This window comes from Thermobia domestica, chromosome 16, assembly GCF_964235325.1.
Source record: "Thermobia domestica chromosome 16, izTheDome1.hap1.1, whole genome shotgun sequence".
NCBI classification, from domain to species: domain Eukaryota; kingdom Metazoa; phylum Arthropoda; class Insecta; order Zygentoma; family Lepismatidae; genus Thermobia; species Thermobia domestica.
This window is the reverse complement of record NC_137469.1, coordinates 129,545,520-129,569,974: the sequence shown is the minus strand read 5'-3', so window position 1 is coordinate 129,569,974 and position 24,455 is coordinate 129,545,520. Positions and strand designations below refer to the sequence as shown.

Sequence of the window (24,455 nt, the reverse complement as noted above, 5' to 3'; positions counted from 1 at the left end):
AATGCGTCTGACTTCGAAATTTTGCACCCTGTTTATAGTTCATTTGCAAGCGTTCTGTGAAAATTTTAGGGGACCAGTACCGTAAAAATTTAGAGGAGCCCGACCCCTAGACCCCATGGATAAGGGCCTGTCACATATTAATATGATGTAGACCTATCATTAACTTTTATGTCAATTATATATTGTAGATCTCCAAATTTTTTGTGGCAACAAATCTTTCGCGGAGCACATCATCAAATATCGCGTGTGGAAATGCTATGTTTTCATACAAATATACAAATATATCTTTAAGTATATTACTTCATTAACAGATAATTATTTTTAAACATTTTTTTTTACCGGTCTGTTATTCTAGTATAAAAATAATAAGTTGACACCAAATCAGTTGGAAACACTGCTCAACCTACTATCACATTTAGTGACGTCATATTGTGCGGTGCTCTGGTTTTGTCAATTTAAGATCTCCCAAATATCCATGCTCTTTGTTTTGTGTGAGAAATTGAATTGTATTAAAGAAAAGTGAGTTGTAGCAGGGATGCTCTTTGCCCACATACTTCTTTGTGATTTTCGTTTTTCAATATGACCGGCGAGTCCTGTTGTTACAATTACTATAGCTTTAGCTGCTTCTCGCTTAATTTCGGAGCCCTAATTGCGCTCTTCTCCAGTGATTTGTTTGCTACGTCATGATAGATGCTTATCACAATGCTACCATTTAAAAGCACCATATACTTTTGATGCCATAGAATATTATATGAAATTTTTGGCAGCACATCTGCTACGATAAATGCTTCCTTCTAAAACTAGCCTTAGTAGGTATGCTATTCATATAAATTGTAAAATATTTGTAGCGTATCAGTATCTAACGTTTAACTTATGTTGCATTTTACTGTGTTTACATGTACATAAAAATATTTCATACTTAAATAGACGTGAGATGCATTACAAATGACTATTTGAAAAAAAACGAAATTTAGAAATAAACGACAGGTAATTTTTTGTTTTTCTAAAAAAAACGTACATTTTTTTAAAAAAGGAGGTATTTTTTCTATTTGCAACACTAACTGCACCTCACAACGTCGTCTACTTTCCTGCAAAACAAAGTTTTTTCTCTCACGTAGCGCTCAATTCCTCTGCAGACGACTCTACAATCGCACGAATTGGGACGAACAATCACATCATGTTGGGAACGTACGCATTCGCATCTTTTCGTCGATTTTCGCAATTCGCAGATCGGAACTAGTCGAGGTACCCTAATTTATTTATATGTGCTGGGAATTTCGGGAGTAATGAAGGTGCGGCCTAAATATTCATCTCATTACATCATCTGTTTCTTTTATTAACACCGTCTATAGTTTCCGGTAAACGTTATTCGATAGTGCACAAAGCGACCGCAGAAGAAGAAGAAAAAAGTACACCTGTTATAACTAGAAAACGATGATATGGCGAAGATGAAAAAGTGTTAAGTAATGACCCAGTTAAAGGGAACCGTTAGCACATGGACAATTTACATTTAATTTGAAAAATCCTCCTTGTGAAATACACATAAAACAATTTTACATATTTGCTTATAGGATATATGCCTGAGGTTATTTCGTTAACGATTAGTGGTTTCGGAAAAGAAGAAAAGTAAATATATAGACGTGAATTTAAATATATTTACATATCAGGTTAGTGACTTACTCAAAGATTTCTTCCTCTTAACGGCCATTCTCATTGTTATTTAGAATATTTTTCGCTGAGCCACACGCTGGAATTCTACTTAGCATAAATTAAATTCATGGTATACACCAGAAGTAATCGTTGAAAAATAATTTCCTTCGCAATTTTTACATGATAATACTGGGTTCAATAATAATAATAATAGTAAGAATAGCTTTCAATTTCTCTCCACAATCTTGCACGTATAAGATATCCAGTGTTCCTTACTTTACAAAATATTGCTGAGCGAGTGAAAGCGGTTAGAAGTTCCCCAGGACTCGTTGTTTTCTACCTTTATCAGAATTTATACAAAAACAAGATACTCAATTATGAAGTCGGCGTAGGAAACCCAGGTTTGATTCCCAGCAATAGGTCATGTGGTTCGGATACCAGGTTAATCAGTTGGTCCCGTCTTAAATACCCTCGCTACTGAAATGGACGTTACACTGAAAATCAACTCCATTCTTAAGTCATGAAACGAGTTTGTGGAGATTCTAAATGCCACCCAATAATAGTAAACTTTAGTGCAAAACACAAATGAATTTGTGCTCAGTTATAACGTGTGCGTGGTTAGTGTCTGTTTCCTTTGAAGTACCAAAATTCTGTAAGTGAACGATATCATGTACCGAAGACATCTTTTTCAAAGTTCCGGGCATCCAAAAGCAAAGTGAAACCATTTATTCCCTTAGCGAAAGGTTTAGCTAGCATTAATTTGTCACATTCTGTGAAGGAAGACGAAAGAAATATTTTCGATAAGTTCTGGGTTCGAATTTTGATAATCTCCCAGATAGGGAAGTCAGGAACTTAAGAACCACATTTAACCCACAAAGTTAGGCAGTAATGTTCCGTCAAAAAGATGATTTACTGCACTGCGCTGAGCGAGATAACATTAAAAAAAATATATATATTGTTTACCTAACATGCGAATAAAGGTTTCAAAAAAAATATTTTGTGACTCACTCAACAAAACAAATCAAAAATATTCAATGAGACGTGCAATTTAATGGCATCTAACCTTTATTCCATCTGATGTTAAAATAAACCAAAATTTATTCCATACTTATTAAAATTTTATTTTAAATTAATGAGCACCACAGAAATACTACACTACTTCAAATATATTTTAATTATTATAATCAACTTTTGCCCTTTTAAAGTTTAGGAACGCGAGAACCGGTGGAAAAACGGAAGTAGAGTATTCGGAAGTTTCATGTGTGATGCAAATTCCTTTGCAGTCAAACACTGTGCTGCGCATAAATAATCATCATTGTGTCTTAAAAACGTTGTTGATAGAGAGTTTTGCTCAGCGTACCGTGCACTTAGTAACACTACCGAATCTTGAAGACAAATAGAACCCTTAACACAACAAGATTAAAATCGTAGTGGAAAGCAGTTTTACATTATTCAACTACTTGTGGGTTATTATTTTGAGAATTTGTGTACATTTTAGAAATGGTCGTCTGTTCCTTAAGATAAAAGTCGAGAGATTTCTTTACTTCATGCAACAAGATGTTCCCATTTTGAATCCTTCCCGATAAATAAATGTCACTACGTAGCGTATTCCTGCTTTGAGCAAAGGATGGCGGACGGTTGGATTGTTTCTGCCGAAGTTCGTTCTATTGGAATTTAAATATTCTTCTGGTTAATAATGCTATCTTTAACAGACTATAAATATAATATTATCACTTATTCAGGTGAATACTTTGAAATATCACAGAATCAAATACTAATTATTTTTCTAAAACAAGAACATTAAATGCAAGCTTCATTACAGCAGTTGGTATATTTCGTAGGTGGGTAGATGGGAATTCGTCGTTGACGCAAAACTTTATCAAACTTGCAGTAAAACTAGGAATTCTCTGAAGAATCAGCCCACCTAAAAGTAGTACAAAAACGAGAAATAAAATTGCATGCACACTGAAATTGAAAACCATTGTGCAAAATGTCTTTTCATAATTCAGTCCTTCACATGTGGTTACCAAACAGCACGAATGCTATATAACAGAGCCAGGCTGTTCGAATCTTGTATAACTGTGCAACAGCTGGAGTGTGCATCCGTAGGAGGAAGGAAATAAGCCACTTTGCATTTGCTAATAAGCGATAAAAGTCGAAACTTGAGACAAAGGCATTTTGAAGAATGCTCTACAATTTCCTAGGTTGATCCTAGAATAATGATGAGTTGATGGAGGCCAGCCTTTTTTAGAATCGAAACAAAATTTACAACTTCGCTAATTTATGTAAATATTAAGTTAAACAATTAGATCTCGTAACATAGGATTGCAAAATTATGTATCATACATCACTGGAAAGTTTCAGATTTCCTCTTCGTTTTGGTTTGTCATGTTATACATTGGTAGAATATGGCAATATTAGAAAGTGCTCTATGTGTTATACAAAGTTAACAAAGAAAGGCTAGTGAGACATACTTGCAAAAAGGAAGACTAAGACTGTATTTCACCTACTGTATTTTATTTAATGATAGTAGTTTTTATTTTAAAAAACGTCTTTTTCATTCCACTACACTGTATTGATTCATGATATAAATTTTTTTGTAGATGAAAAAATGGAAGCAAGGCTCTTTACATAGTTCGAATTGTTGTGGTGGAATTTTGCTTAAAATATGTTTTCCTAAAGGTGTCTAATAGGTATTTTTGCAGTACAATATACAAATATTGATCCAAGCCATTCAAATAAAAAAGATACCTCTGCTAGGAAAAGACTCGTATCACTTTCGCCTAATTTCTGTTCCAAACTTGTGAGTAAGACATCAGCAGAGATATTTTCTCGAAATTTTTGCCGTAAAGAAACACCCACATGACTACCTGATACACCCAGAGAATGGTAACGAGTATTTCCGGATCACCTAGCATCTAAATTACATTCTTTGAAATCTATGTATAATCCAACATGGATAACTTTGTACGAGTGTGAAAGAAAACATAAAATACATTTTGATTTCTCCATATGTTGGGTCACTCCGAGTGTATGCTTATTTAGTAAATACGGTGCTAATATGTAATTCGAGTAATTTATTGTAGCAAGGATAAATCCAGAATACATACAGATCTCCCTGAAATTGAAAGAGATCCTGAGAAAACACTAGTAACCCTGATTAGGTCGTATCGGGAAATAAATCGTCTTTGGGATGGCATTAATTGTGGTACGAAAATAAACTTTGACGGTTTTGGGAGGAGCTTGGATAACAGCTATTGTATAAGGGACCGAAACTTACGTTTGATTCAAACTAATATTTATAAAACAGAAGTAAAAGATTGTTGTTCATTTGTAAGTTAGTAAACCTAACCATTTCGACCGTTAAAAAAAAAAAAAAAAAAAACTGAATAGACCTTTATATATGTTAAACAAATTTATTTTGAGAATTTCATTAAGTAGTACTGAAATAGTTCTAAACTTTTCTTTTATTTAGTTTTAAAAAGAAATGGATATTTTCGCTACCATATATTCCGATTGGACAGTTCAGTGTTAAGATATTGATATTTGGTGATATTGATATTGGTTATTTAAATATCGAAAAACATCAGTACATCGCAAAATAAAAAAAATTGTGAGAGCGGATATCGTTTTATGAAATAATTCAGTAAAGTATATCGTATACCTACGCTCGAAATATTCTTGTTCGTTCGGTAAAGGTAGGTATGCTCTGTACTGTAAAAGCTTTAATTGGGTATGTGCCCCATTACATCCAATACAAGAGCTCTCTAAATGCACCTTGGTTCGGGTGAGCGTCTTCTCTGCGAAAGATCCGATCATTTCTTGTAAGCACTCATGTTGTTAAGATCCAACATGAAAAAGTAAATACATGTTTAACATAACATTGGTACTAGAATGGACGCTGTACACCAATACAACCAAGAAATACCATAAGTTACTAGAAAGAATATCCGGTGACAATTAAATACTATATAACTAAAATTACCATAAAAGAGTGAGACCTGGAAACAAACATATAAGAAAGTCGACAAAGTGTATTTAGCTGGAAATTTCTAGCGTTGACGTACCAGGTTATCATACAATAAGTATCGCTGTTCAGAAAACTCTGGAGACGTAACTATTTGACGCAATGCAACCAAACTTGAAAGGGCTACATTTGGAAACGTGCACAAGTGATAGGTGTAGAAAACAGAATTAGTTCCAATTTTCGCCACCAGAGGCAGTTGTGGTGATGTACAACTAAGTAAGTGCAGCGTGGAAGAAAAACGACACTAGTGATGCTAAATGTTTAAAAGGCTGTAGTTACCCTTCGTGTGGGTCTCGTGGCATTGATTACCAATGGTATTAATACCCCGGTCCGTAGCAGATTTACGGAGGAGAGACCTTTCGAACTGAATCGTACTTCTAAAATTCTTGGATATCTTACAAAAGCAAAGTTAAATGTTAGTCTTTCGTGTGCTCCCTAAAATGCAAGCTCCATCCAAAATTCCAGGAAAAATTAATGTCAAATCTTGCCTCCAGAGACTATTGTGTTTCTGTTCAGTATTAAGTACGGTGAGTGTGTAATGCTCCATCTTGCAATAGTATTTTCTTAAAACAGTTGTTCTTATGCATACCGTAAAATTTACCCTGCATTAGTATAATCCAGATGGGCAAATTTTTACTTTGAGCCAAACAGTGACTTCAACCGGATCAGATAAATCGCTTACAGTTACTAACAGAGTGAAAGTAATGTACGATGTTAAGAATTATACTATAAGTATAAGGGCCAAAATGTTACTAAACATCAATTTAGGTGAATATCAATATTGAGATCTAAATGGGGGGCAACCGCCCCCCAATCCCCCCGCTCAAGTACCATAAAAACATCCAAAACAACAATAAATAATCAAACCACTACTATAAACCTAATTTAGAAGCGGGAAACAAATCAAGAATAAAAATAATATAAATTTAAAAAATGAAAACACTCACCGCTAATGATAGACATATCCAGCATGCCGTAAAAATTGAAAATACCGTTCTCCAAGTGACAATGAAAAATCTTCCTTTCCGCACAGACGTCGATTTATTAAACCGAGCACATTTCCTATTATTACAAACAAGGAAAACCAATAAACGCCCACTTCTCCCATACTTCGGAACTAACTTCAGCCTTCGACCACAACCATCACATGTTTTCTCTAACTCAATTAAACCACATAGTGCCGCAAAGCGATATGAGTTAATATCCGAGTTAGCAAATTTATTTAAAAACGACAAGTTCAAATTCTTTGTATTAAATTCATGAAACGGTTTCTCAATTAAATTTGCTAACTCGATTGTCGCCATGAAACGAAAATTCAATTACGCGCTTCCCGCATGTCACTAGCAATAGCACACACATACAAGCAGACAGAACATGTGACATCACACTTACAAACTACTGTACACAGACACCTAGTGGGAAAAATATGAACTAAGACGTCACACCAAAGGCACGAACAGTTCCAACAAGTGACTCACGCAGAAACAGTTCTAGGAAGTGACTGAACCTATAAGAACCGATTAAAGTCACAATTTGAGTCGAAGTAAAGACTTGCCTCCAGATGTTATTGTATCAATCTCGTACAATGTTGTTGAAGTTCTTTGGTGCAGTCCTCCAGTTTCCAGCATCCTTAAAACCACGAAGAACAACTTCTGGCCCAGTCAAACGTCGCCATCTCTACTTGTGGAATCGAGTAATTTTAGGTTAGGTCGGTTCGTGACAAAACATGTAAGATCACAAAACAAAACATTTACAATGCCATGCAAAAATGCTGGGAAATACATGACATAATGAATTTATTAACCCAGAAGAGGCGGAAATATTTTTTAAGTCTTTTTTGTTAAAAACTGTTTTATTTTATCGATTTAGCATAAATAAGTACATTCCTGAATGAATTTTTAACTAACTTGATTCGATATGTTAGATAACAGCTGTCCTGTATATAGGACACCAGGCTCATATACAGCCACGTTACGTATCTAGTGACACTTATACTAGATTTATTTCGTATATTGGAATACCTTGTCGCCAGGTTTTCTAAACATAAATGATTTAGTATTCTACATCAATAATATATGTTTAATCTATCTTTAATTATAGCCTAAGTATTCATAGGAAAATAGTTATAGTACATAAAAAAACATGTATACGTAGCATTTTTATTTGAATTTCACTTTTTGTGCGTCCTGTTCTGTGGTTAACTACAATTTTGTTGCTACATCACAGAAACCTTAATAAAAACATTAAATGTTATCTGACTAATTATGTTCTAAAGGAATAACTAAAGTTTTTGGGTAATTATATTTCATGATAGGAATCACAAACTATTTTTTGTTCCTTTTCTCATAGTGTTCTGCTTTTGATTTTGCATGATACTAAAGGTTGCATTTTGCAAGGGAACGTACATCACACTTCACGCAGCGAATTGTTGCCTTCTTGTGACAAAGACCACACCTTGTCTAACTTTTTACCTCTTGATCTAGTACCCAGTGATTTTTATGATCACAACGGATTTCTTCGTCAAGATCTTTTGAAGGTTTGCCTTTGGGTTTCGGTACAGGGGTATTTCATTTTCCACAAGCAATTTTTCGCCAAAAATCGAGTTCATCAAGCTTGCCGTGATCAAATCTGTGTAAGTGTCAAATTCTAAACACATGCATCAATAAAATGGCACAATAATCTGAAATACCACTTTTTATCTCTAATTGGTATCCTATATAGCCGAACATTTTGATCAGAATGGTCTGCACTTCCCATACTTTTGTTATATACATAAAGTAGATGTGGCTTTTCGACCCAATTCGTTTCTTCTTCTGTGAAAATCTCTGTACGTTACGCATAGAATTCACTGGCAGGGTGATTGCCGCCATTGTCACCACGTCTGCTAATAGTTGACTTCCCGGCAAATTGTCAATACCTTTCGCTTCTTCATCTCTGGAAATCTTCCTTTGTGTCGTTATCACATGCATTAGTAGGAAGCAGCAGTGTTGTGTGGATGGCATCCGCATTAGATATCAAACCATCCTCTTCATTTAGAATATCTAAGACCTCGTTGTGCGTCAGGCCTCTTGAAAAATATTCCGGGTTGTATAGCAAAAACAACAATACCTTATGCATCCATATTAGCCTAGCGACCTACATATAGGATAGTGCTATGTTCTACGTTCTTATTTAATAGTGATTACTCATAATACATTCAAAACAAATTTCCGCATAAATTTAAGCAGTTTTTAGCTAATTTCCATACATTAGTTTACAAATAAATAACTAATTAGTACAGTAACTTACCTTCCTAGTTTCAAGCTGCAGGAATCCGTGACAGTTGTTTGATAACTACAAAAAAAAAAAAAAAAAAAAAAAAAAGCAGCGTCGTGTAACATAACCTGAAACACGAAAAGCGGGCACAATGTTTCAGCACAAAGACTGAGGCCTATTCGAAAACTGAACAGGCCTGCAATTTATTATCAACTAATAACAACAACTGTACACACCATTTTGTGGTACCCTACGTAGTGTCCTACATATAGGACGCCAGACTTATCTGGGTTAACAAAGTCGGTAATAATAATATCAACAGAATTACATACAAATAGTTCTTTCACCAAAAAAAAAAATATTATCAAATTCCATCACAAACATGCAGGAGAATGAATTATTTTACAAAATTTTGTACAATAATACTTCAATATTCAAATGAACTTTCAAATTTGCATATTTTACATCTCAATAAATGAATTTTGCCAAATTTAATTATGCTTATGGTGACAGTTTATAGTTAGAGTTTCAGGTAAGTATTAATCACTCTAATAGTAGTAATGTTTTGTTTTGTTAGGTTACAGTTTATAACGGTAGGTATAAACAGAAAGTAATGGTAGTTCCAGACGAATTCCAGGTAAGGTTCATTTTTAAAAGGCATGTATTTGGTAGGGATCCAGATAAATAAATCCTAACCGGTAAGTAGTAATTAGGTTTGCCAGTAGGTATAGATATCTTGGAAAACGTATGTATATTTAATTGTCTGAGAAATTGCTGTAGCCATTTTTATTTGTCTTTTATCAGGTACGTTGTAGAGCTAGCTTTTTATTTATTAGTTTTATATAATAATTAATCTAATGCAGAGAAAACATCAACATGGAAAGAATAATCACGGTAAGTATTATATTAATTCTTCTTCCCCACATCCAACAGAAATTTCATTGTTAATTATGTATAATTATGTAGGCTTAAATCACATTATTATATATTTTCCTTTATTCTCCTTATTATTTTACTACCTTTTCTATACGGATCTTCTTATTTTCATTTTATTTTCACCTACATTATTATCTTTACAGAAAACCGAAATCATGAATTACGTACCGATCCTCTCTTCGAATTAATGACATTTTTAACATTTGAATGAAGTTGTTGCTGCATAGCTCTACATAAATACCGTACCAGATTAATATACTATCTTTGAGGTGTTGGAAACGAGTAGAATATATAGGGCCAAACAATTAATACATTTACAAACACATCACTGTATTATATGAATGTACTTCTCTCGGAATTAGTTATTAGAGTAGTTTATGTGAAATCAGTTTAATTTTTATTCAGTAAAACCATCAATTTTGAATTGTCTCCAAATCGTTAGTTACTTAAATTTATTAATAATATCTCTAGAAGGCATATTCTTAGGTGGAAGAGGAACTTTCGGGAAGATTAGCTTCCCGAACAAATACCTTTTAGCTCGTAACCATGGTCATTATGTTTTCGGCCTTGTAACAAACAATAAATTAATTTTACAATAATTGCAATGTTACCTGTTGCAATTTTCTTTCGCAGAATCCAATATGGATGATGATTTTCAGATGTATAAGGAAATAAACAAAATTCTTAACTGGACTTTTCAGAAATGAAAGTAAACAAAAATATAAATATAAAACACGAATTAAAATATATGTAATGCACGCTATAGATTGAGAATGCCGGGACATTACTAGTGTGGTATGGAAGGCAAATGATATTATAGGTATTCAATGAAAGAAAGGCCGTAATTATGTCCACGTGCGATGCGTGGCATTGTTTTGCCCTCTTATTAATAAGCCCGTGCTGTAGTGATGTGTTATGAACGATGGTGGTGATGTGGAGTCGTGCCCAAAGGCAAGTCTTTGACGTGAAGGTCCCTGAGCATGGAAAATGCTTAGTGATTAGTACCGTATGAGATAATGGCGTTCTAATGACGGACCTACCGAGTAACATGGGATAAAGCTCAAGTGTGTCTTCATCGGAAATCGAACCCGGGACCCCTTGAACACAAGGCAAAGAGTGTGGTAGAGAAAAAAAGAAACCATCGGATCACCTTCAATTCATTTCTGGCACATAGTGGCCCTCAAACACGTATCACTGAAACACTGCAGTCGTAAGTAAGCGCCTAGGGGGATAATTTGCAGTCTTCCTTATCGTTTAGCATCAATGCTGTACTTACATGCCGTTGTACAGCGAAACAATTACCTTTGGTGGCGAAGATTGGAACTGATTTTCCTTTCTACGCCAATCGTTTGTTCATGTTCCCAAATATGCTTCAACCAAATTTGGTTGCATTCTGTTGAGTGATTACGTCTCCAGTTTTCTGAAAAGCGATACTTATTTTATGATAACCTGGTGTCTGAGCAAAGACGAAAGGGTGCAGAGAACAAGTAAATCTGTCTAGAAAATATTACAGTAGTTGTTGAAAATCTTATCCATTTTTAAGTAGAAAGTGTATATGATTGCTTTTCATATCTTATTGTATTTAAGATATGTAATCTAGTAATGTAGCAGAGAAAATTTTAGTGTTGGCGATTTCTGTCCTTATGCAACAGTGATCGTACAATGTAAATTCGTAAGTTTATTGAAAATTAAATTTTAGAAAAAGGAAAAATCGACCTTTCATGACATTTACATATGTTTAGCAAACACAGCATGAACATAACATAGACTTATAATGTTTTTGTATGTATAGTAGAAGAAAACTGTATTAGGTTTTGCTTAAACAAGAAAGAAAAGAAAGAAAACAACGTATGTTGGTCAGTATTTCGATATTTTGGTATGTTATTGTATGTTTGGTATTTAGGTATATCGACGTTTTCGTACGAGTTGCAGCAAAATTTCAGTTAATTAAAAATAGTAGTTCTCGTAGATTTTACATGACTAGTCTGATCATAAACAATTGTCCCCGCAAACTTAATTTCATCTGAAATGGAACTTACGGAAAGATTCTAGAACACAACTCCATCCATAAAAGTTTGGAGTTAGGTTGCTTTCTTTCTGTACCAAAGTCTAATATTTAATTCACTTAGTATTGCCAAGCGAACGATAGTGATTGAAGGAGCGTTAGAGACCCGTGAGCACGTCTTTTCCGTCTTTATTATTGCTAATGGGAAGGGGGACCTTTGTTCTGGAACCTTGCCAGAACTTATCGATATTTTCTTCCGGCTAGGGCTGTTCCTAATTCCGGAATTTTTCGGAACGGAAATTCCATTTCCGGAATCGGAACACAGTTTCAAGACGTTCCGGAATTTCAAAACATTCCGAAACTTCTTATTGAAAAAATAATTTTTGCTGTTACCCCGAACTGAAGGGTGTGCGCAAAGCTTAGCTTTGAAACTGGATATTGATTCCGCTGTGCTGAAGGAAGGAGTTTTGGTCCACGGCAACTGGTTTGTTTCATTCTCTAGATCCGTTCACTGTGAACGATTGCGCATAAGATTTGGAACTTTGTCTGGTAATCCATAAAGTCTCAATCATAAGTGATTCAGTGTAAATTCCGTGATTTTGTTGCAGAAGTCGGAACATGGAAATTCGAGCTAGTTCTTCCCTTTAGTTTGGTTTATCTTCCAAGAAACACCCTTTTTTATAAACCACTTTGTATATTCTTTTTAAAATGAATACCGACTGTACCTTTTCCATTTATACAAGGTAACCCTAACAAGAAATTGAACTGCATATCTTTTGATGTATGGCCATTGTTAAGTATAAGTACCTGAAGGAGGGGCAGGGAATCATTTAAAAGAAAATACGATTTTCAGTAATTAAAGGGATAGGATAGTCTGAAATATTTGAAAAAATTTTGACCAGTATTTCCGGTGGCCCCACACCCCTGCTTACTGGGAGGGAAGTAGAAATTATTTGTCAATAATCTAAAGAGGAACATGATTCCCAACCCACCGACGTCCGTGCTTTGTTGCTAGATTTTTTTTCTTGATAGTTGGTTAATGGCTTGGCATTTCAATTTGTGATAATCTGCAAAAGTGCACAGAATATTATTTTGCTAAGTCAGGTGTTTCCGTTTTGTGAACAAATAGATCATTTCGTTGACTAAAGCTTGATGTGCATATGTAACATGACGTGAACACTAGAGTATAGTTTTCGTGGCATTTCAGTATGCCATAGCATAGCATACGCTATGAAGCAGTGTCCTTTTGGAAATAAGACGCTTTTGTATTAAACAATCTGAAATAATACCCTACAAGGGGTAAAAGCGAATTTACATGACGTACCCAAAGCACCGAATTTATCGCGCCAAAATCAAAGCTTGACTTGTGAGCTTGTTTTTAATGTTTGCTAGGTCTATGTGAATCGGTACTTTCCCGAATTGTAGACGCTTACAAGCGTATGTGTTCACCACATGAGTATGGAATTGGCAGACCGTCATTGGATTGGACCACACCTAGCGTAAGTTATACCCCTATCAACGCTTAGCCACAGGCACGTGAATGCTTTAGTGATACACAGGAGAGGAACTCCTCTGAGTCACCGGTGTCCAATCTACTTCCAATTTCAACGTTCTTGTAATGAATGCTTTTCATATGGACACGTGCGCTCTAGTACACTACTTCTGAAGTACTCACCCGATCTCTTCCGTTGTTCGGGACTTACCGGAATTCGCAAACTCTTTTCATTGTTTTGTACTGTCCCGAATTTTTAGACTCTGTCGCAGTCTCTCCAGCAGTAATAGACTTTTTACAACGAGTTGGAGGTTTCGTAGTACAGTCAACGAAACAGAAGCACAATGAAATCTTATACGTGGAAGTATTTTAAACGAATAGAAGGAAAGGCTGAAGTACGGTGTACAGTTATTAATTGCTCGGCTGTTGTTCCTATAAAAGGTGGCAGTACAACCTGCATGATTGCGCACTTAAAAAGGCGTCATCCAATAATATGAAGCAAAGAAAGACTGAAGACTGCAGAAGATGATCCACGGGACGAGGGAGAAGCAGAAACAGCGGAACTTTCAATTGTCCACAGGTAAAATTTCATATGTTTTACATAAGGTGACCAGATTACTCTTTTGAAGGTTCATATTATTATTATTATTATTTCTTCAAACTGCATAAAGCGGTCGTTTCTAAAAGAGCCATTACTGTTTCACGTTATTTTTACTGATCAATTTATATTTCCAAACAACAGACTGCAAATTTTTATTTCACACATTGTCAATTAAGAGTCAATAATCAACTTACAGGCTCTCGTGAAAATAGATAAAAGTCAAGAAAGATACTAGAAAATAATTGAAGTGGAACTCCTGCACTTTACTAAGTTTACCTACATTTGGGCACCTATGTTTACATGAAGAATGCATTTGTTCAACTTTCAGACAATCGTCATTCAAGAGTCATAAATTTATAATAATAATAATAATAATAATGAAAAAAGGAACGTAAACACCTAGGTGTGTGAGGAAAAAGCTCATTTTCAATATAAAGTAGCATGTCACAGCTGAGACACACTAGGACAGAGAGAGATGGTTTTATAGTGGTACGCACCAGTTTGCATGGGTCAATGAAAACTTGAATCACCGCCCACCATGACCCACTGTGACCCACGACCCACCGTGACCCACCACCCACCGTGACCCACTCTGACCCACCACCCACCGTGACCCATTCTGACCCACCACCCACCATGAACCATTCTCATATAGTGTAACCTACTCTCACCAAAATCAATTATCAACTCTGACACGTAATTCATGGCCTCTTTACTGACTAAAGAGTTTACATTTGTAAAAAAAAAAAAAAAAAAAAAAAAAAAACGAAATTGTCACTAATCGGAGTTCAAATTTCTAGAGTCAATCGCTCAAGCACCACTCTGTTACAATAACGGTTGATCTGACCTTTACGATATAAAATGGTAGTGTTTGTCAGTGTGAAAATTGAAGAAAATCGAAGTGAGAGGAAATTAGTATGTGCCTAAAACATTATATTAGGAGAGTATTCTTGCAAGTCTTAATTTCTCAACTATTTCCAAAAGAAATTTCTATTCGCAGGAAAATACCCCTGTACAATATGGAAAAGGTTGTGATTCCTCAGTTCACAGTATTTTTCTCACAAAAGACTTGAAAAATTAGTTTTTCATAGCTATTAAAGGATCTCGGGTACACTCTGTGAGAACATCTCCATAAAATATACTCGTAATTTCACCAGAACACCAAGTTAAAGTAAGTTACAAAATGCATAATTGCAATTGTTATGAATATTTATTCAAAGTAGTTTATGGGGGCGCGGTGTCAGTGGTATCGCGTTCACCTCCGGTGCTTGAGGTTCCTGGTTCGATCTTAGCTCGCATCGTGTGGAATTTGTGGTGGACAAACACCGTGCTCGTGAGTTTTCTCAGGGTTCTCCCGGTTCCTCCCACTTTCTTCATTCCACCATTTCATTCATTTCTCATCATCACCATCTCCTTTAGCCTGACCGGCTTAACTGTCAGACGTAAAACTTAAAGATTTCATTTCATTTTCAAAGTAGATTACCTTCTAGTTTATAAAACGCAAAGAATGGACTTATTAAAAATGAGGTACAAAGTTGAATAACACAAATAAGCCATTAGTAATATAAGTATACATTTTCCATAACTCGTAATTTGCCACCTTAAAACAAATCCGAAATCGGGTTTCTTTCCTGTTGCCCTCCAGAATTTTTTCGTGGTAAATCATCCGCAGCGGAATGAAGGCTATCCTTCAGCCAAACAATAATTAGCTCGTCTACTTTGAGCTTATCTAACAGTGGGCCATTAATATTGGTGAACAACAAGTTAGACAATGTTTGAGCACTTAGTCTATTTCTAATATCAATCATCTGTAAATTCATAACAGGAAATCCCCGTTCGCACTCTGTCGTGGAAATTGATAATACTTCTATTTCTGCAACTCCTCATCGACAATTTGCTTGTCGGTCAGTTCTGAAATATTCAGCAAGTAATATCATCTCTCTATCGCCATACAGCATCTTTTCCATATTGACCATGTCAGTTGGCAATGTCGAGTCATGGAGAACAGAAACATCATCTACCACACCTTCGATAGGGAATCATGTGCATAAATTATCAATTAAAGCCTGATAAACTGGTGATTTCTTATTTGTTTATAAATTTAATTTTTGTAATTACACATGAAGTTTTGATGACATTACCAAGTTCCCTGCTCCTAGAAAGCAAAAGGGAAAGAGGATCCTGGGAAGTGTTCAGAGGTGCCTGGGAATTTCCCCCTTCTTCCCTTCAATTACCACACTGCTGCTTGTCATGGGCCAAATTACGATTAATTTCAATTAAATGATCATAGTATAATTATTTCCTTATTGAATTATCGATACTTTTCAGTGGAAAAAAGGATGAAATTTGAAAGTCCCAAATCAAGGTAAGCAGACCAACGTAAAGGAAAAAAAAATGTACAATTTTACAAATGCGTACAATCCAAACTTAAAATTTCCGTGTAATTAAGCTTACAGTACAAATTTCATGTATATTTTTCTCACAACTTTTATGAGTTGATTGCCACATGCTGTTAACGCTCCATATAGTAAACATAAGCTTCAGCAATTATTATAGTAGAAAGCATGGATGTATGAAGCGAAGCACTGTATTTTTTGTTTCTGAATATTATCTCAACTAATATCGATCGTTTTCGATCATTTTTACAAACCAACTATCAATTTTCCATATATAGAAAGTCCCCCTCCCATAAAGGAGAATTTATAAAAAATGCTAGGACACATTCTTTTTTTTATTAGAGAGCTAATACACTGAATTTCAGTTCCGTAATTTTAACGGCTTGCGAGATACTTAATTTTTTTTCGAAAAAATTCGGATCCCCACTACCTTCTTATGATATGTATTATATTCAAAGGAATATAACATCCCAGTTTGGATTAAGGCCTAACTATATACCAAAAGTCATTTAGTTTGACTTTGCAATTTGCCGTGATGATCAGGCACACATATTTAGATTCATTTTTTTATATAATAATTTATATATAGCAGTGATTTAAAAATGTATTTTTTTCCAGTAGTTAGCTCGTCTAAAAACTCAGAGGCCTCGAAAGCCAAGTAGTAGTATAAGTCCTATTTGTATTATTACAATTACGAATATCAATATCCGAAAGTGCCTGAAGTTCTTTTTTCACTTAGTTATACTCACCTCAGGTAAGTAGACAGAAACAAATGGAAAAAGAAGGGAAATGGAAGTCTTGAAAGTAAAACGCAGACAAATTTACCAGTTTTCAGAAGATACTGTCTACAATGCAGTGAGCAGAGTGAGTCGGTAGATCAGACTGAGTCGGTAGGTCGCAGTGGGTCATGGTGTGTGGTGGGTCGCAGTGGGTCACGGTTGGTGGTACGTCGCAGTGGATCATAGTGGTTGGTTGGTCGCAGTGGGTCACGGTGGATCGCCGTGGGTTACACGCTGTTGACCCACTGACTCACTCCATTTCTGGTACGCACATATGCACAGCAAAATCACTGAATTTGTTATTTGGTAACTTCGTAAATTTTGGAAAACCTGTTCAAGTCCGTTTCATGAAAACTGAGTATCACTGAATTTTCACATCCACACAGCAAGAAACGATAGATTTCTTACTTCAGCCGTGCTGATTTCTTTGTGAGGCTACTTAAGAGCCCTTCGTACCGCGGAATTAAACTACCGCTAATTTTACCGTTTTTCTGTATTATCTTCAAAACAGAATAAAATAACTGAAAAGTGAAAAGCGGGCCTCCTAGGCAATATTATTTTGCATATGATATCATTACCAAGAGTCACTTAGTTTCTTTCATTTTGAACTCATTTGTAGGCCTGCCATATGCTTGGGGGTTTCTAAGTGGCTGCGAAACAAGAGAAACTAAGTGACTCGTGGTAACGATATCGCATGCAAAATAATATTATCTAGGCGACCCGCTTTTCACTTTTCGACTATTTTCATCAAATTTGAAGATATTACAGAAAAATGGTAAAAATTAGTGTTAGTTTAATTTCTCTGTACGAATAGCTCTTAAACGCCCACTCGGTGCCAAAAGTCAAGTAAATTTTAAATAGATTTCTCTCTTTTACGCCTAGCAAGTTTTCCTGCCAGTTGGACACCAGTATCTTGCGACTCTTTGCGCAAGAGGGGGGCGGGGAAGTGGGAGAGTGGTAACGTTGTGTTCCCTTTTAGCTAAAATGAAAATTTTGATAGATCTTTTATGCATGTATTATGGCATCTTACCTTCTTCAATTGCATTAATTTTGTTAGATGATCTGTCGTAAAGAAGCTATCTCCACAAAGATGGCACGAGATATGCTAGTGGTCACTGGATTCGGTTACGAATATTTGTCATTGTTCAACTATTTAGCAATATAATGTAAGCACATATGCCAATTATTGCTACCAGCGATGTATATTTTTCCATGTAACATTGGAATCTTGTAACTAAAAAAAGGATTTTAATCTCTGATCCTGTAACTCAGCATCCCTTAATACCCGTGGTCCTATTTTGCTACAACACAAAACTTCACCTTCGTCTAAGTTTAATCCAGATTGCACTGGCCTGGCTTTGATCAGCCTTGTGTAGTACTACAATAAAATTAACACGAATTTAGGGATAGCCTATAATAATAAGCGAGTTGTAATTGAAAGAATAAACGTTTCTGTTCCCCACGCTATGCTACTTACAGTCCATTAAGTTTTCCACAAAGATGTAAAGATTACGTTACAATTTAATACTAAAATGGAACGGCTTGGTGACACAGGTGACTACGCGTCGCAGAGGGACATTTTGAGTTATGCAGTGAAATGGATTTTGAATTATATATTCTGTGGGCAAGAACCCACTATTTGCAACACGGCGAAACTGACATGAAAGTCTGCATGGCATATATAAACTTTAACTCTCATTTATTCAAACTTCTTTGATGGCGCTAAGTCACCTCTAGCTCTGGGCCATCCAAATATCCAAGAACTGGTTACTGTGTGTGTAAAGATACAAATTGGAGCGTTATGATTCTGTGAGTTTTCAGCTCTGTCATGCTGGAAGGAAACATTTCACTCCATGTCCTCTCTTTCTCTGTTACAGTGACATAGTACTTCCCTCAACTTCCAGCGCTCAGCCGGAGAACGTTTCCCGTTCAATGGAACCAATTAGCATTTCCGGGAAGACATAGACACAGCTCACTCATTTTCGCCTTCCGGATAGTAAAACAAATGAAAAGTATCGGAATGCTGTTGCATATTGGCTTGCAATTGATATGATGCCTTATTCAGCAGTTGAGAAAGACGGTTTCAAGCATCTAATGTCAGTGTTATGTCCTAATTTTCACGTACTTGGCAGGAAGTGTTTTGCTGAATCCAAAATACTTGCTTTGTACAATGCAACGTCAGAATTACTAAAAGTTGAATTGACAGACGCTAATAACGTTGCGCTAACAACAGACTGTTGGACGTCGGCCTCCGAACATCCGTTTATGGCTGTTACCGCGCACTTTATTAACAGCAGCTTTGAAATGAAGAGTTATTATCTCAACTGTACTTCTCTGGATGTTGATCACACTGCAGCAAATCTTCTGAGTGCCTTGAATTACAACCTGGAGTTGTGGGGAATACCGCAGGAAAAGGTTTCTTGTGTAACAACGGACAACGGATCTAACATTGTTAAAGCCATTGGTGAATTAAGTGCTTACCGCCATTTGAATTGTTTCGGTCACACATTAAATATTGGAGTAACTAACGCTTTTAAAGAACAACCCACAGGTGGAGTTATCGAGAAGATAAAAAAAATCAGGGGAATCATCAGTCATAGTCATAAAATGAAACGTGCTTTACAAAAGGAACAAGAAGCTTTAGGACTACAATATAAAATGATACCATCAGTGACACCGAGAAGGTGGTGGTCTCTTATTCCATTGATTCAGTTTGTTATAGAACAACAGGCTGCACTCGCCAAGTTCCTTTCCCAGACAAAACATAGGTCTCTTATTCTGCAACAGAAAGAAGTTAAGCTTCTAGAGACGATTTTATCGCTAATTTTACCCCTACAGATGCTGAGTGACAATATGTCTGCTGAAAAATCAGTGACAGCTTCAGCAATCCGTCCTCTTTATGAGCAAGTAAATAGTGAATTTCAAGCAGATGATGATGATGATGATGAACAAATGCTTACGTCCAGCGAGACTTACTTGTCGTGTTATGATTCTCTTCAAGAAGAAGAAGAAGGTAGTGAAGTGGTACTGAAACTGGCTTTGAAAGATGTTCAAGTTCATATGAAAAAGTTAATTTTAGAACCCTTGCATGATAGGTGTGACACCAAGGAAGAAACCAGAATCCTTCACTTCTTAAGATTTGTTCCTTTTTCGACCCAAGATTTAAAATTGAACCAGCAGGTAACGATGTCGATGTAGTGAAGGCAGCTGTTTTAGCAGAATTAAAAGATATTGCCATAAAAGATAACTCTGGTACTGTTCAAAGAAACGTTCCGAAGAAGCTACTTGAAACGCAAAAAAGTTGAACAAGGTACTGTTGAACAAAGTGAAATCGTTGAAATGAATAGATACTTAAATCTTGGAAATGCTGAATTGGAAGAAGATCCATTTACTTGGTGGAAAAATCATTCTTCTCTACTCCCCAGGTTAGCACAGTTGGCAAAAAAATATTTGAGCACTCCTGCCACAAGTGTACCTAGTGAAAGAGTATTTAGTTGTGGAGGTAATGTAGTGACAGACCACAGACACTCTCCTACACCTGAACATGCCGAGCAGTTGATATTTTTGTCCATGAACAAATCCATTGTTCCAAAAGTTCTTTAAGTATGTTAAGTTAAAACGCATTCTTTAATTAACATTTGAGAATCTTCATAGGATGTAGTAATTCTGTGGTGTTATGGGAAAGCTTGGTACGCCCATGTTACTTTTAACAACGATTCATGAAATTAACTTTCCACTCCAGTAAAGGATTTGAATTATCGTAATAGTTGGTTTTTTATATGCCTTAAGGGAATATTTGCCACCATTGTGATTTTTTCTTTTCCCGTAATTAAAACATTTTCTAGCGTTTATAATTGTAAGAAAGTACAAATTTTGCAAATATATATATATAATATATTAAGCAATTACAACAGGGACGTACGCAGGAATTTATTTCGGGAGGGATCTAAAGCGTTTCCGAGGGTCCAAATAAAATTTGAGGCTAGAATTTATAAACATTTCTAAAATTGTCCCTAAAAGTAGATTACATTTACAAAAAAGTCGGGATTTCGGGGGGGGGGGGGTACGGACCCCATTACCCACCCCCTGTGTACGCCTCTGAATTACAAGATGATTGCTAACTAATTGTAAATTTAACTTATTACTTTTCAGCTCAGCAAAGGAAATTAAAACAACCAACCCTATAGAAATTAAGTCTACCTTCCTCTATGACTTAAAGTAATTTGGAAAGCTGTGTGTACAAACACTCGTCTAATATTTAATTGAATTAATCAAGGATCACGTAATTTAAAAAAAATAATATTAGACGAGTGTTTGTAAATGAGGCTTTGCATTTTTTAAGCCATAGAGGAAGAATTACTTTTGAATTTCCGTCGTTGAGCTGAAAAGTAAAAAAATAAATTAGTAATTAATTAGCATTTTTTTTTAATTACAAAATGCATAATATTACTACCTTCTTACTTGCAAATATAGATAGTAAAAATATATTTTAATTGCGGAAAAAGAAAAATCAAAATGGCATGGCGAAAAATCAAAATAAGAGAAAAATCTTAACTTTTATTAATTAATAAAGTAGAGATAATATGGGAAAAGAAAGCACTGAGGTCATGGATCGTCTCATCAGGACTAACTATTACGAACTATTCAAAAGTTACATATAAAGCTGTACGGCCAGGACTCTGCCTTTCTACATCTTTACACCTACGCCTCTCGCGCGAGAGTTTTATTTTTATTTTTAGCCTTAGTTGCCTAAAAATAAAACTAAATTCAAATTTAGTCATTCAAGTTTAAACTCAACCAGTCAAAATTCAATAAAGTTGTTTCATAACACCACAAAATTCTAGTAATTTGTAATGACAGTTTAATACTATGATGTTATAGCTGGTAGGCAGATATTATTGTGGTACCGTTTAGTATCTTACATAATTTGTTACAAAATAGTGTTTAATATTCTTTTATCTTCAGATATATAAATGTACAGTCATTATGCTGCTGCCCGTGTTATGTAAAAATATGCATTATTGATGTTACATGAACTTTTTGGAAACTAGAATCAGTATTTCATATTTCAGGTTCAAATCACGCAAAGCTAAAATTAATAATGCATCTCTTGTATTGTATTTAGTATACTGCATGCTGTAAGCAGCAAAAAATTTCTTAGAACAAGGGATTACTGTTTAATGTTTTTTGTAACTTCTATAATCATGATGCTACTGCTGTTTTTTTTAATGAAAGCTTTATCAAGCATTATTTGCATAACTTGTCAAAATGTACAACGAGAGTAAATCGAATAGAGGTGCAAACTTTACATAATATCTTATAATTATTCACATGTACGCGCTACTCTTTTCTTGTCCTGCGACACTTATTTGAATAACTAACTAAATAAAGGTGTCTATCAGTTAAATACTAAGCATTGGAACCTACGTATGAAGATTAGTTCTAACTCTACTAATCAAAATTTTATTTAAGGTGATAAATGAATTCTGTGAGTGAAAAACATTTAAAATTGGTTTGTTGAGAAATTGTATTAATCACCAATATATTATCAATGTTGTGAAATTCTGATGTAAAAGCATGTTACTTTCTTTAAACAATTACATTGATACAAGCCAACAGAATATGTACATTTTCATACAAAGCTGCAATATGAAGGGTAGTTATGCATTCAGATGAAAGGGTCTGCACCAATGACTAACAACAAGAAAGGTAAATGTTCAATTAGTATACCCGAAATTGTAAGTAGCGATGGTAAAAGTTAAAAATGAAAGAAATCATTTCGTAAATGTTAATATTCACATTAAAAGTATTAACCTAATGTTCATATTTCGCTCTTACGAAATAATTAATTTGTATCAAAAACTATTTGTATTTCACGTAAATTGATCTTTACAAAAATTGTCTTACTTTCCTTGAGTAGAAAAGTTGGCGAAAACTTTCTTTCTCCTGATTTTTCAAATAAATCAGATAAAAAAGATTAGTGAGATAAAAGAAGTTTGTTAAGCTAAAAGTCCCTAAAGCCCATTTTATGCGATGCAATTTTCTATGCAATCTTGCATGCTAAGAGTCATGCGTTCGAATTATTTCGTGTAATAATAATTAACATTCAACTTTCCATAGTAAATTGCACGTATTTCACCTTGTTTGCAGATAGAACATGTGCAATCTACCATGGAAAGTTGAATTCTAATTTTTATTACAGGAAATAATTTGAATGCATGCCTCCTAATTTTGCATACATAATTGCCTTGTCTAATATCGTCTAAAGTCTACTTTCCCCTAATTTAAAAAAAAAAAAATCATCTGGGCATTTATATGAAAATTAGACATTTAATACATGCTATTATAATATTTTATCCACATCATTGTTCTCTAACAGTATTATTTTGTAGCACAGAAATTTTGCTTTTTCTTTCAATAGTAATTTACTTTTACATTTTTGTTGCATTATTTGATGACGTCTCAGGTAGCATCAGTTATACCATTTCAGGGTTTCAGTTGTCAAAATTTTCACAATTATGTATTACTCATGTGCACTCCTTGTACTTCAGATTAAAAGTTCATTAATATAATTCCAAATGACATGACTACAAATGTTTCGTGTGCTCTTGTATTGTTTGCTTAATAGTAAAACAAATATTTTGGAACTAAATGCCAAACATGTAAGTTGTTTCCTTGTTGGTACTTCAAAATACAAAATGGCAATGATTGAAAAAAAAATGTAAAAGATAAAGATAAAATGCTGTACCTTATTCCAATAATTGTAAATACGAGAATGCATAACTGTTTAAGACATGTTACTACTATATTCCATAGATACCAAAGTGAAAACGAGAAAGTATTTGCGAGTAAATTTGTGGGATTAAACCTTTGTAACAATGTTTGAGAACCATTGCCTCAGGAGTGTTTCGAACTTTTATATTCAAACTTCGAACTAATATTAATATTACGACTCAAGAATCAACAGTGAGCTTCAAAATTTCAGTCTTGAAAACAGTTCCGAAATTCATACTTTTGAGCATTCCACAATTCCAAACTTTTGGAATGTTACGGAATTTGCGGAACATTTCGGAGTTTCGAAACATTCCGGAATTTCGGAACGTTCCGGAATTCCGAAATTCCGGAACATTCCGGAATTAGATGAATTCCGGAATACAGAATCGAATTCCGAACCCCCTACTCCCGGCACATTCATAAATTTGGTTAAAATAAATAATATTTTTCTTGTTGTTTTCAGATTTGTTTGTTTTCCTTTAACATTTAGTACTGAAGTTTCTAATGTCCAGCGTGAACCGTCTCTAGCTAGCAATTTTT

The 24,455-nt window shown here is 34.9% G+C and overlaps 1 protein-coding gene across 7 annotated transcripts in view; it reads left to right on the top strand.

The window, feature by feature from the left end:
• Positions 1–636: 636 nt before the first annotated feature.
• LOC145673410 (E3 SUMO-protein ligase ZBED1-like) overlaps positions 637–24,455 on the top strand; it is a 60,374-nt gene continuing 36,555 nt past the window's right edge. For 2 of the 7 annotated variants that reach the window (XR_014128763.1, XR_014128762.1), the window contains exon 1: positions 1,238–1,667. Coding sequence is in view for 1 of the 7 variants with exons in the window: in XM_081743095.1 (XP_081599221.1) it covers positions 19,191–20,339 (1,149 nt within the window). In the remaining 6 variants the exon portion in view is untranslated. Of the gene's footprint in view, positions 814–1,237; positions 1,668–13,806; positions 13,946–19,018; positions 24,447–24,455 lie in introns of those variants that run through there. The other 5 variants (XM_081743095.1, XM_081743092.1, XM_081743094.1 and 2 more) reach the window with 5 other exon arrangements.